Raw genomic sequence first — 14,622 nt, forward strand, 5'->3', positions numbered from 1 at the left:
TTGTGCCCCACAGGGTAAGAAGTTAGCATTGTATTACATGTCTCCTGTCTTGTGCCCCACAGGGTAAGAAGTTAGCATTGTATTACATGTCTCCTGTCTTGTGCCCCACAGGGTAAGAAGTTAGCATTGTATTACATGTCTCCTGTCTTGTGCCCCACAGGGTAAGAAGTTGCCGTGGAGTCACAGTACAGATGAGGCGGAGGTGAGTGACGAGGAAGATGAGGCCGCTGAGAGTCAGGAAGAGGTGAAGAGTAAGGCCAAAAACAAACACAAACTCTCCAAACAGTTCTCTGATGCGGTCGGCATGAAGGCCATCAGCTTCAAGTCCATAGACGAGTCAATCGCATCAAGTAAGTTATATTTCTCTTTATTTACATTGCTCAGTGCTTTACCAAGGATAAATCAGTAAGGAAAGATGATGAGGATGAAGAAGAGGAGGATAACAACAATGACAAATATTTCAATTGATGATATTTTACAGGAAAGCATTGTTATAATGAATCTCTGGGTACCAATTACAAAATCACTTCATTAAAAGCATTACTAAAAAAAGTGTGTTTTTAGACATATCACAGAATTTGCATAGAAACATTGATAGGGAATAAAAATGAACTCATCAGAATGTTTGTTATAAAGGTGTTTTACTGTATGCTGTTTCATTTTCTATTCATTCTGGAAGGTTAAGATTTGAGAAGAAGATCTATACACACTTGTAACATAAGAGCATAAATACATGCACTGTATATTTCTTTTCTCATGAAATGTGTTCTTTATATAAACTGTCTATTTATGAAAATTTGATAAGATGACTGTTATATCTGTTTCAGATGGTATATTTGTGTCTCTGGGGGAGAGTAAAGTCCTAAAGATGATCAAAGATGAAATAAAAGGTGTTAACAGATTGTCACATCATATGTTGGTGAGGACGTACCCATCTGGGTCTCGGACCGATTCGAGTAACTACAACCCCGTACCAATGTGGGCTGCAGGCTGTCAAGTGGGTATGTAGGCGAACGTCAGAATTCTTTATTTTTAAGCTATTCCGACTGAAAGTGAAGTGGCTTATAAAATCATGTTCTGTTGGTGTCAAACCAATATCCTGCAGCATACACATAAACTGAGTTCAGGTTGATACTGAATATGGAATTATAAAATACAGTGACCAAGCTCTTTAAAAGTCTTCTTGCTATTGTCAGTGGTGTTCTAGTCATACAAGCATTATCTAGTTTATAAATGATACAAGTATAGAAAATCAGTCTGTTCCTGTGTGATCTCATGATGTTTATTGTCTGTGACAGTGGCACTGAACTTCCAGACGACAGGGGGAGAACCGATGCAGCTTCTTCACGGGAAGTTCATGGATAACGGAGGATCTGGATACATACTTAAACCAGACTTCCAACTGTCAGGTATGTATTAAGTAACAGAGGTTCTGAATACACACTTAAACCAGACTTCCAACTTTCAGGTACGTATTATGTATAACAAATACAAAACTATTAAGTTACCAAGTTGGTCATGTGGTACTGTATTATCAGCGCAAATTGCCATTACCACCTAGTTAGACCTTATACTGGAAGCTTCGTTATTTAATGTATACAATATTTGGTATTTTCATTATTTTCAACATATTTCCCAATATATATATTTTAGATCAAGGGCTCTAACTGACAATCATGTATCCATATATTCATGTATTTACATTTTATACAATTATTTGTGAAACATTTGAATTCGTGTTTGAGCTGACTTGCTAAATTACGTGAAAATTATTTGTATCTATTAAAACATGGTTTTCAGTAGATAGAGTGTTAGTAAAACTTCTGAGCTAAAATGGTTGCCTAGTTTAACAGATGTGTATTACAAACCCAGTATCTATTATTATTGGTTTGATGGTGTGATTAAAAACTTTGATAAAACATGTCTGCACCAATGTAATTTTGTTGTTTTCAGAAGAGAAGTTTGCTGCTCAATTGGCTAAACCAACGAAGAAGAAGAGACTAAAAATGAAGGTATGGTATTATCAAAGAAACTGACAAAACACATGGAATACAGAACATATGTGAGGGAAAGAGAAAAAAATTCCAAGCAACAACTTAATACTACAAGAGCTCCTCAGGATAAAAAAGAATCAATTATGATTAAAATATTAAAATGAAAATTCGAATTTAATTAAACAACCGACCATACATTTTTAAAATGTTCTACATATATATAATCAATTCCGAGAGTTGATGACATTATGTATTTGGTTTTTAATCTGCTGAGCACAAATTAGAATGGCCTAAATAAAACGAAATCATCTGTGAGATATTTTACTTGTAGCATTTATAATTTACTCTGTGTGTCTTTGATATAGATAATCAGTGGCTACCAGATTCCTAAGCCAAAAGATTCCAAGAAAGGGGAGGTAATTGACCCATTCATCAAGATTGAAGTACATGGAGCCAAGTCTGACAACCAGCAAGTGAAGACAAGTGTAATTCAAAACAATGGTGAGTTCATTGAAACCATTCAACAGACTAAAATGTCTTTCAAAACTATGATAGGCAATAGGTATCATCTATCACATAGCTCAATATTTACCGTAAAAACTCATGTAACTTGTGCAACAGTGTACTTTGTGCAGGTACTTTTTGCGGCTGAAAATGCTGGAAAAAAAATCTACTATCCGTATATTTTGCCCATCAAAATTGTTTGAGAAAAACGATGTCCCGGGAGCCACAAAATCGACATGTACATAGGTATCATCTATCACATAGCTCAATATTTATGTCCATGTTTAAAGTTTACCATTTATGATTTCTAAAACTACAAAATGACTTTTTTTGAAGTGAGTTCATTTATTCTGGGATGTTATTCATCCTCTCTTAATGAGTTCATATATTCTGGGATGGGATTCATCCTCTGTTGAAAGGATTCCCTCTGATTGAACAATATTTAGGAGAAACAAATAATGTCAGATGTGATCAGAAACATCATAAGATGACTTTTTAAAAAACTAGAGGGATTAGTTGGGACTTTAGCTGGGAAATAGGATCAGTCACAGTCCTGTATATTATGTGGGATATTGAGACATTCTTACTTCCATAATTAGAAAACGACTACTACAGATGCAGTGAATGATAGAATCGTTGTTTGTGTGTTGTAGGTTTCAACCCTCAGTGGAATGAGACTGTCAGCTTCACCTTAAACTTCCCCGAGCTGGTGTTGTTACGATTCGCCGTGTATGATAGCGACAGATATGTAGACGATTTCATTGGCTACTATGTCATCCCAATGTCTTGTCTCCAACAAGGTAAATATCAGTTAAGGGTGTATCCTACCTCATGAATGCTGTGTTAACATCGCTTTAAGGTGTATCATAAGCCTCATGTTTTGATTGCTTATCATTTTCAGGTGCAATCAATTTCAAATTTTCCATATATTGTATTGAGCTAAAATTTTCAAATTGCTTGATGTTACTTGTCAGAGGAAATTTATCTTTTAAAAATAATTCTTTTAAAAAATCCCTTTTACTTGTGTAATAATATTTACAAGCTTGCAAAAAATATTCCAAAATATTTTGCATACATGTTTATTAAATTATAAATGCTTCAAAGTTAAAGATGTGATAAATTACCACAAACCCTCCACCTCTTGGTCACAAGTTCAAGCCCTATGTGGGGCAGTGGCCAGGTGGTGACCATGGGTACTCGGGCTCTCCTGCACCTCCTATACCTGGCACATCCTTAAATGACCCTGACCATTAATCAATGTATAACGGGTATTTGTTTCAGGCTATCGCCACTTCCCATTGTATAACCGGACAGGTGACCAAATGCCCCAGGCGTTAATATTCGTCCATACTGACATACAAGATGTGTGAACTACGGTAGCTGATGATGCGAGTCGTGACCTGACCAATCAGAGGAGAAGACTGCCGGTCTGACCATTTAGTGTAGACCACCTTGTCTTAGTTGTTGATTTCCTCGCAGAGGAGGATGACTAGAGATACAAGATTTCTTACCACCGAGATTTTTATCTAAGCAATAAAACTATGTGATGCCTTGATAACCCTAGTATCCTTCACTAGGATGAGTTTACATTTACTTAGCGAAGATCTGCTTTGTATAAATGGACCCTTTCTTACTTGTTTTTTTATGAGAAGTACAGATCAAGGAACTGCTGCTGGAGGTGTATCCTGACTTTTATGATTGCATGCAGATTTATGGAACTTTAAGCCTGGGTCCGACGGTACCAACCTATTTGTACTGGTAACTAGGAAATCTATTCCAGAGTTGTACAACATGGACCTAGGCTTGTTAAAAGTTGTGAAAATGAAAACAAGGTTGAATGAAAGAATGCTAACATTTATTTAATTATGTCATATATGATTGTGTAATAGTTTTAAACATGTTCTCTCTCTCTCTCTCTCTCTCTCCTTTTTGATATATGTTCATCTGAGAACATTAAGGTTAATAATTAGGTAGATTTATAACTAAATATAAAAAGCCACTTAAGTATTTTACCTATACATGTTTAACAGAATGTATAAAATAACACTATACATTGTACAATATACATCCATATATTTACATAAAGTTATATCTTTATCAGGTTTCAATTAAATGAACTTAATGGAAGGAACTTCCATCAGAAATGAAAAAATAAAATTAAAAGGAAATGTTTTGGATGGATAATGTCTTGATATGTACGATACATCTTTAGGGCGAGCGTACTCTCGCCCTATTGTTAGATTTAGATTATGTTAGTGATTGTAAAGCATTGGGTCATTAACCCGCACCTGTGATTTTTATTATCATTGTTATGAAATTTTGAACCTATTTATAATGTTGTCAGTTACAGCGTCCAATTAAGGAAGTGTGGCATTATACACTGAATGTGATATTTTATATCTGTACTCGTATACATAGCTGGTTGTAGAATATTAAATTTGGACTCGTTTCGTTTAATTTGATCATATTTTTAATTCTCATTTACAATATTTCGTAAAAGATACATTGCTCATACATTGATACATGTACATGTATGTACAAATTACTGCTGATTTGTAATTCTCTTTGATTGAAGAAAATGTAGCAGACTGGGCTAGGTCAATCATTGGTGATCAGGTAGCTCCCAGGTTCTAACCAACATTTTCACCTCTCCTGTTACAAAAATTCCATACTGCTGAGAATACATAAACTGCTTACAGAGGAGTTTTCTCATTTTACTATTCGGCTGTTATAATCGTATAGACAGAGTATTTTGAATAAATCGTCTTCCGAAATGTTTAAATTTTCAGTACCCAATACTATGTAATTATGTGTAAATATATATCTTTCAATAGGAGAATACATGTATACCATATTTGACCCAATAAATGCCCAGGGCACTTAAAGATTTTCACTATCAAAAACAGGAGCAGACAATTTAGTATTTTTCTTCAGTTACAAAAGTTACTTACTTTACACCATCACCACAACATAAAAGTTTCAGCTTCTGATTTTACTTCAAGATAAAAATTACAAAAATAATTAATTACATCCAGAAAAAATTCTGTGGCACTATGTCCTATATGGAAAGCAGTACTGATTGTACATACACCGAAAGCAAAATCGATTATTATAAATTACTTTTTGTGTTTATTAGACACATATATACACAATTATACACCAATTATTGCTCAAATGATGAGTATCATATATGCTCTGTCGGCGGTGGAGCATCTTTAAGTGAGAGGGCAAAATAAACTACCCTTTCACAACATTATTGCACAATGTAAGCCATAACAATTTGCAAAAGAAATCAAATAAAGAAACCAATAGTTTTCATATCTTTGCCTGCAATTCAATTAAAGTGAAATTTAAAGGCTTTGAAAAGATTGGGAGGGGGCGTTTATTGGGTTGAATATGTTATGTTATTTTTCATACTTTTGGACATATTTTAGAGTAGGACGATGGTCACAAATGTAGATTTAGTTAGATTAGTTGGAGGGTTAGGTTGTGTAATCATATCTCGATGACATCGATGACATTATACAAATTATAGTAGTTGTGGACACCCACCCACCGTTGTTGATAACTTCACATCCACTTATTTTTAGTTTTGTTACTGATGTCACTAAATATTACACCTTAAATCATTCAGGATTTAATTTTTAACTTGAGATGTTTTTGTTCATTCTATTAATTGGTAATCCTTGAGACCAATTAAGAGGTTTAAACTAGCTAACACTCAATGAAATTGGTAATTTTTACAGGATGTCTCATTTAAATAAGGTATATTTTGTAACAAACTATATTTGAATCTGTACTAATGTTTTCCGTTAAATTCATATTCAAAATCTTGAACTGCAATATAAACTCACTCAATGTGTTTATCTTTTGTACATATCAAGAGGAAATTAATGATTTATGACTAGAGAAACAAATAAATTTAAACTTGTTATATATCTAATAGTTTGTGTTGTTATTTCATCTGAATACTTCTATGGGTCTTTATAAAATGTAGCCCACCTACTGCACTTATGAGGTTTTGAGGGTGGAGTGGAAAGGTAGAAAGTCTAAACGTTGGGAACATTTTAAATGAACTCCCCACCCCCTTATATCTACAACAAGGAGAAATAAAATCTTACACTCAATTTTAGACAGGGATGTCTACCCTTTGCACAGAGATATATGCACTTCCTGTGAGAGTAAAAATTTTCTGTCTTACCCAGAGCAAGACAGCCTGAATATATAGAATGTATTTGAGTGATAAACCAGAAGTTGTAACAAGAGATTTCAGAGTAATCTTGGCGCCAACCAAATATTGATGTATGTCTGATAAAGTCCTTCTACCAAAATAGAGAAATAGAATCTTACACTGGTCTGTATACAGAGAGATATCGCATCCCAGACCATGGTCCTTCTACCACATGGAGAAATAGAATCTTACACTGGTCTATAGATGGGGATATCCCAACCCAGAGTGTTCCGTGTGATTTTTGCCACTTGATGATCAGTCAATCTCTTACATAATGGTTGAGATATCTGTTAGAACAGAACAGACTAACGTTTAGTTATCTTTTCAAATTTTTCAAAATCAAAACATTTGGAATTTTTTGCAAATTATTTTCATGTCATCATTATCAATACTTCTGAAATGTGTTATGAAAGTGATGATGTGATTTACAATGTGGTTACACAACACAAAATGGTGACATAGTCATATCATAGCAGTGACTTCTTGTCCTGTGTGAGAAATCATTCCTCATCACGATAAACCTGTGAAGTATGTATGCAAGAAACTCATGTCCTGGTCTTGAGCAAAAAATAGTGGTTAAATTAAACAAAAGATTTAAAGATAATAACTATACCCACGTGAAGTTGGTTGGAAATTATTTAATTTCAACTTAATAAAATCAACACAATTAATACTCATTAACATTTTCAACAAGAAATACATTAGTTCCATCACACAATGGTAATGATAGATTACACGGATAGTAAAGCAGGTATGGTAGGCCATAATATAAAACAATGAAGTTAAACATAAACAAGGGGCCCCATTGAATCAAATTACAAAATGTAAATGTTAATTAAGGACTCCATTGAATAAACATGTATTGCCAATGAAGTTAATTGTAAAATAAGGATGTCATTGAATATATCAACCAATCAAATTTAATGTAAACTAGGAAGTCAATTGAATATGTCATCTGATGAAATTTAATGAAATTTAGTGACCAGTTAAACATGTCAACCAATGTAAACTAGGGATTCCATTGAATATATCTATCATCAAATTAAATGTAAAGTATAGCCTCATTGAATATATCAACCAATCAAATTAAATACAATCTAAGGACTTCATTGACTATATCAACCAATCAAATTAAATGTAAACTAAGGACTTTATTGAATATATCAACCAATCAAATTAAATATAATCTAAGGACTCATTGAATATATCAACCAATCAATTAAATGTAAACTATATATTTAACATATCAACCAACCAAAAAATTTAAACTTTGGACTTCATTGCATATATCAACCAATCAAATTAAATGTAAATTAAGGACTTCATTGAATATATCAACCAATCAAATTAAATGTAAACTAAGGACTTCATTGAATATATCAACCAATCAAATTAAATGTAAACTAAGGACTTCATTGAATATATCAACCAATCGAATTAAATGTAAACTAAGGACTCTATTGAATATATCTACAAGGGTTGGATACCTTTGTCTGATACTGATATAGTTACTTGTTTATAAAATACCGGTACATACCCATTTTAAGAAGCACCGATACCCTTATCTGTATTTGAAAAAAACATAAACACATTATTTTCAAAGGAAATCCACATGTAAAATGTTACTAAATGTTCTTGATATATGTAAGAACATGATCTTTAAAAATATTGTTGTTCTCTTTTATAATGAAAACAATATTGTCTGAACAACAACTTGTGTATTTTCTTGATATATAACAATGTTAAAGCAAATGCAATCTATATGTAGGATATTAGAAAACCAGTGTATTTCTTCAAAAGTATCGGTATCGTTAAAATACTTTCATTGTTTCATTGATACTGGTATGGTATCATACCGTTTCATCCTTAACGGTATCCAATCTTAATATCAACCAATGTAATTCATTGTAAAGTAGGGACTCAACTGAATATGTCAATCAAGGAAATCATTAATATTGAATATAACAAGAGGCATTTACAGTCACCTCGGTTCTAATAGAGAACTTGTACTGGACAAATGAAAGCATGAAATTTTATACATGCCCAAACTGGTCCCTGGAAATTGGAATGGGATAAAAGATACATGTGCCTTTATTTGTCAAATAAAAAAAAAACATTTTACATAAAGTTAATGATTTTATAATTTTGCCTTGTAATCTATTAAGAGAATTTGATTCCATCACATCTGTGAATTCAGAAGAAGATTTTGTAGTCATATCAACCCTTTTTAACCCCGTCCCTTAAAATTCACAATTTTGATTGAACTTACACCATGTGATTTCAACAGGCTTGCACCATCTGAGGAATCCAAAGTCCATGCAATCTAATCAAAAGTCCATGTTATATATGTAGACACGATTTCTTCTGTTCCAAGAATCGAAAGTCACAGCGAGCCTGTTGTCAAGCACAGAAATGTCCAATGGGCATCTAACGCCGTCAGCTTCCCTGAGGAGTTCCCTCAGACCTCCACCTGTTGGTGACATCTGGACTATATTATGTGACGCATTGCCACAGGCGTAAATATTTCCATCTTTATCGACGTCGATACCGTGTGTCCCCTTCAATATTGTTGCTGTAGCTAGACTCTGTACTGGTTTATGTGGGGAGTAGCGACCGACAGCCATACTCTCACTAGACTTAGTTGTAGAGCTGAAGATAATGTTGTTACCCTCGTTGACCATGTACAGTGAAGCAGTCTGTAGCTGTAGCAGGGTGTTAACAGAAGAGTCAGAACCAACAGAGTGCATAGAATACTTACTTCCAAGTACAGGTGTACCGGTACATTTTTGTGTTGATGCCACTTGATCTGCTGTCATAAAACATTTTCCATCTTTAAAGTAGGATATACCGTAAATATTTCCCCCAATCCTGGATTCCACCTCATAAAGTTGTTTCAATGTGTTGCCACTGACTTTGACCACTGCTATGGAGCTTTCTCTTGATTTTGAAATAGCTACTCGATTTTTACTGTGATGGCAAATTCCCCATGGGGCAGGAGAGATGCAAATGTGGTCCACATAAGAACCATCCTCCCTAAACATTTTTAGATTTTTGTTCGCTCTGTCCGCAACAAGAATTCGGCCACTGGACATGTACAAAATGCCTGTAGCACAGCAGTCATTTTCTCCATCAAGTTTGATGTTGAAATTTGACTCACCAGTAACTGTTAGCTGAGAGAGAATTAAGCTCAAGTCGTCTTTGACAGGTAGTGTTCGTGTTAAAGTTGATGCTGTGACTGATCCCATAGAAAAGTGATTTTCCAATTTGCTGTTGTCAAAGTGTATCCTGTGTTCTAAAGTTTTGCTCTGCCATTGCCGTCTAGCCTTCAGAACCATCTCACGGCAGCAGTCTACAGCCATCTTACTCTGCTGGTATACCGAGATCATAAAAACATCATCTTCCAGCATTTGTTTGGAGTCAAAGGCATTATTGAGTTCAACAACATCATTGAGGACAGACGTATGCGACCCTAAACCCTTTCTCAACCATTCCTCTTCCTCTTGATGTACCTGTATTATCTCTTGTTCCATTTTTGTCTGACGTCTGTCCAAGAAGGCATCAACTTCCCGTCTCAGGCGACGAATGTTGTCCAGGGCTGCTTGTTTTTTAAGATCCAGGTCCTTCATGTGTTGATTTGAACCATTAACAATAATGTTCATGGCTCTGACAGCCTTTTTAACTGAATCCTTTATGTCCGTGAGGCCGGGGCCATTTCTGAGTGCGTGGCAATAGTCTGGAACTGGTTGTACCGATACACAGCGTCGGTGGTTCAGAGCCACACACTTAGCACAGTACAGAGACATGTGGTCCTCACAGAAAAATTCCAAGGTAAGATCATGTCTATCACAGGTTTTCAGCGAAGCGTCTCCCTTTCCATCCGTATCTTTCCCTGCAGCATGGCTTTCCACTTTGAGCTTTTTCTTTTGACCCAGTCCATCTAAAAGACTGTTGAGGGGAAATTGTTTGGCCCACAGTTTTCTGTCTGTAGCTGCATTCACTGCGGCAGTCTCCTTCCTACATACAGGACAGATAAAGCTTGTCAGAGAAGGCGTGTTTTGGACAATATAGTGACTCAAGCAGTCCTCACAGAACGTATGGAGACAAGGTAAAGTTCTGGGTCGATGAAGGCGATCAAGACAAATGGTACATTCCAGGTCTCGACGGTCCACCCTCATAGTCACCTGATCAGGGTGCAGGTGTTCAGCCATATTGATTGTTGTGTTTACGGTATAGACCTTGTCAAGTTCATTGGAGGCTGGTCACCTAAACAGCAACAAAATCATAGTCAGGCAAGGTATCCTGTCTTAGAGATTAAAGTTTGACATGTAAATGATGAATGTAAATCATATCACACAACTAAGGACCACATACAAACTTACCCATTATTACAACATCAGAGGAGAATGTTTCAAGAAAAAATTGTGGAACTGTGGTGTTTGATTTTCCCACAAATCTACATGATTTGCTTCAAAATACTGCAGTGGTTTTATCAGCTTTTCCTAAAAATGAGTCTCCACGACATGTCATGATCAGATATTGTTCCTTATATAACTATATAACTATAGTCTCCAAATAAGAGTCCCAATGGCCTTAACGGTCATCTCACTACCTTGTAGGAAATTAATTATATATGGAGTCATGGTAGCCATCTTCAATTTGGGATGAACCAGAGATGTAACAACACTTTGTCGGGACCATGTCAGGATCATTTCAAGCAAGTTTCAGCACCAGTAGAACTTGTGAAGAAGTTCAAAATGTGTATTCAAGATGGCGGCTGTAGTGCCCAAGATCATTTCATGCAAGTTTCAGCTAAATCGCACTGGTAGAACTTGAGAGGAAGTTCAAAATATATTTTCAAGTAGGTGGCCATATTGGTTTGCAGATCAAGCCGAAAATTAACATCGGATCAAGCCGAAAAATAACAACACTTGGTCAGGACCATGTCAGGATCATTTAATGCAAGTTTTAGCCAAATTGCACCGGTAGAACTTGAGAAGAAGTTCAAAATGTTTAAAGTTTATGCACTTGGCACGGCGGATGGCAGACGGCGCACAGCACATGACAACAGACAAAACATGATAATTATAAGTCATTCTGATCCTTCGGGTCAGATGACTTAAAAAACATTTCTGATGATTAGAATGCCTTCTTATTCTCTATTTGTGACATTTTGCATATCATATCTTAGAGTTATCTACCCTTGTACAAGAGAAATAAATTGAAACGTTACATTTTCAGTGTAACATCACATTTTTTCATAGAAAACAAGGATTTATAAGTGAGAAGGATTCGTGTCTGTCTCTTTACATTACTAAACACCACGCGAGACGCTTATGAACCGGGAATAAAAACCGTTTTTCTCAACAAACAAATACTTGTCTTATCGAGCTAAACGAAACACCATTGTAAAGTTTATTAAATTTCACGACGTTTATAACTTGCTTTAAAGACGGAATGTTTAGGGGATATGTCTTAAATTTTCGTTAAAAAAATCGACAGCTCATGAAATGACAGCACCGCTTCAGAAAGTAAGACGGTAACCCTCGCACCCGCAAGCTACATCAAAGGCTGCGCCGGCGGATATCAATTGGAAAAATCAGTCGTCGCCCAACGTCACGGTCAGTGCACAAACACAAAAGCGCCTGCCTTGGACTTCCCCAAAACCCTGTGTGACTTATCCTTCTCATATACGTCCTTGTAGAAAACAACATATTTTTGTGTTCACAAACTAATGACATTGATATCTACCAATAATGGAGATAACACTGTTATATAAATAGATAGAGCAGTATTTGATATTATTAATAGCCATTATTTGCATTTCAAGGTAAAAAAGACCCCAACTTAACGCTGTTGAAACGGGGTGGGGATATCTTTCTGTTTTGGGCAGAGACGCAATCACGCAACACTAGTTTTCATTCCGTTGTTCTTTATTATGCTGATATGCATGGATAAAAAACCCTAAAACAATAGAAATAACAAGCTGTATAACAACTATTACATATGGACATCACAATTCAATATCACGTTACAATGACTTTACATAAGTTGTACCAAAACTCCTTGACTATATTACCATGGAGAATTACAACGTATATAATAATTCTTATAGCGGTTGTCATAATGAGATTACAAATTCATTTTGAAATATAACATAATCACATGGTCGGTTGAAAATAATGCTAGCGCTTACTGAAAACCATAGAATTAAAACTTACAATATCAATGTGACATGGGTTTTCGTTCTCCTCCAGAATAGCTCTATATCTAGATCTATATACACCGTGTTCAGGTAAGGTAAACCTATAGAGAGATAGGTAAATATACTAAATACAACAAGTTTTAGGATATATAGGAAATACACATAATTTCCTACTGAGGTTATAAAGTTATAGAATAATATGTTACGCGTGAATTTTCAATATAGCCGACAGGCTAAATACATGTACGTGTCACCTCTCAGAGGTTCTATCAATAATACGTATGATTAAGGATATGTATTTTAAAGTAAAACAAGAAGTAATATCTAGCAATTGCATGTTACATATACAATTTCTACTTATAGGATACTATACTAATTAAATACATTAAAAGATAAATTCCTTGCTCAGCTCTGGGATATACGTGAGTATATGCACGTGCCAGGTGTGAGTGGTGTTAAGTTTGGGTCACATGACAGGGTAGAAATGTTAAATATGAAAAGACAGGTCAAGGGTCACGAGCACAACACAGACATACACATAATGATATAGACACGGACATAGACTTGATCGAAACACACAAGAAACGAAACGTAACAATCAACGCGAAATGCCGCACGTGGTGTTTAATTAATAACTAATGCAATACATTTAATCAAATGGCGAAACCTGGACCGGACAGACTGTCCCTGCCACACTGTTATAAAACCAAATCTAGTTAGACAAATGGTAGGAATACCTGCTTATAGATACTATTGGTCATGGAGTAACATTATTTGGTGAGATATATTTATATGATCCATTTGAGTTCTGTCCAAAAAAATATATTTTTCTCATTTTTTCTTATGCTTGTAATTCAAAATGTATCTTAACAAATTATTGCATGTCAACAGTAAGGCATTATTGTTAGCTAATAGATATACTAATAAGTGATCAAGTTACTTCAGTGCTTCAGTTAGATGTGCACAAGGGTAAAATACCCATCCCATTAAAATCTGTCGAAAACTCCTAAAAATGTATACTTACCTCTACGATATTTGTAGTACGCAATCCATGACAGTCTTCAAACTTCAAAAAAAAAAAAAAAAAAAAATGAATTATAAATCAGTTTGCAATTTTTAAAACTGTCAAATAAAAAATTGTTGGCAACTTTTTAAATCAGACGTCACTTTCCGCCATTCTTCCACTATCGCCCGATTACAACACGGTAGTCTGCATCTTAGCCTAAAAACTGAAATTGTTTTAGAATTTACATTGTCATTCTATATTTTTGTTCTGTCTGAATAAGTTTGTTACTTTATTAAAATTAGCTGAAATTACCAGTGCGCAAGATCATGTTCCTTTCCTGTAACCCTGGCCCAAGAAGAAGTGAAAACGAAAGTAGATACAAACCTGCCTAAGATTAGAACCGTCTGTCAAATGACAAAATGAAACAAATATAACTCTGTATTTACGATATTATGATTACAATATAATCTATATATGATAATTAAATACCTATTGCATCATTTTTGAGGGGTACATTGGTTTTCTTATCATCTGAAATGCATCGTTGGCGGCGTCAAACTCCATCTTGCATTCAAAAGCGTTTTGTTGATGCCGATTGTTGTGACAAAGAAATAAGTTACTTCGTCCCAACTAATGTTCAACATCCTTGCATTGTCTGCCCTTGATTCCGGGATAAACGTGGTGA

General features: G+C 35.0%; 2 protein-coding genes across 10 annotated transcripts in view; one reads left to right on the top strand and one right to left on the bottom strand.

Moving 5' to 3' along the window:
* The window catches only part of LOC138329633 (1-phosphatidylinositol 4,5-bisphosphate phosphodiesterase delta-4-like), a 57,466-nt gene extending 51,030 nt beyond the window's left edge, over positions 1–6,436 (top strand). For all 9 annotated transcript variants that reach the window (XM_069276742.1, XM_069276740.1, XM_069276744.1 and 6 more), the window contains 7 exons: positions 161–350; positions 828–1,001; positions 1,299–1,409; positions 1,954–2,012; positions 2,360–2,495; positions 3,152–3,298; positions 3,780–6,436. In XM_069276742.1, coding sequence (XP_069132843.1) covers positions 161–350; positions 828–1,001; positions 1,299–1,409; positions 1,954–2,012; positions 2,360–2,495; positions 3,152–3,298; positions 3,780–3,868 — 906 coding nt within the window. In that variant the 3' untranslated portion in view covers positions 3,869–6,436. The remainder of the gene's footprint in view (positions 1–160; positions 351–827; positions 1,002–1,298; positions 1,410–1,953; positions 2,013–2,359; positions 2,496–3,151; positions 3,299–3,779) is intronic.
* A 2,634-nt stretch (positions 6,437–9,070) lies between these two features.
* Positions 9,071–14,531, bottom strand: LOC138329635 (tripartite motif-containing protein 2-like). Its single transcript, XM_069276747.1, is given in 4 exon segments — positions 9,071–9,253; positions 9,255–10,992; positions 13,956–13,997; positions 14,427–14,531. Coding segments are annotated over 2 exon segments (1,719 nt in total). The 5' UTR covers positions 10,938–10,992; positions 13,956–13,997; positions 14,427–14,531; the 3' UTR covers positions 9,071–9,217.
* Positions 14,532–14,622: the final 91 nt, after the last annotated feature.

Source organism: Argopecten irradians, chromosome 8 (assembly GCF_041381155.1).
Source record: "Argopecten irradians isolate NY chromosome 8, Ai_NY, whole genome shotgun sequence".
Taxonomy (NCBI): Eukaryota; Metazoa; Mollusca; class Bivalvia; order Pectinida; family Pectinidae; genus Argopecten; species Argopecten irradians.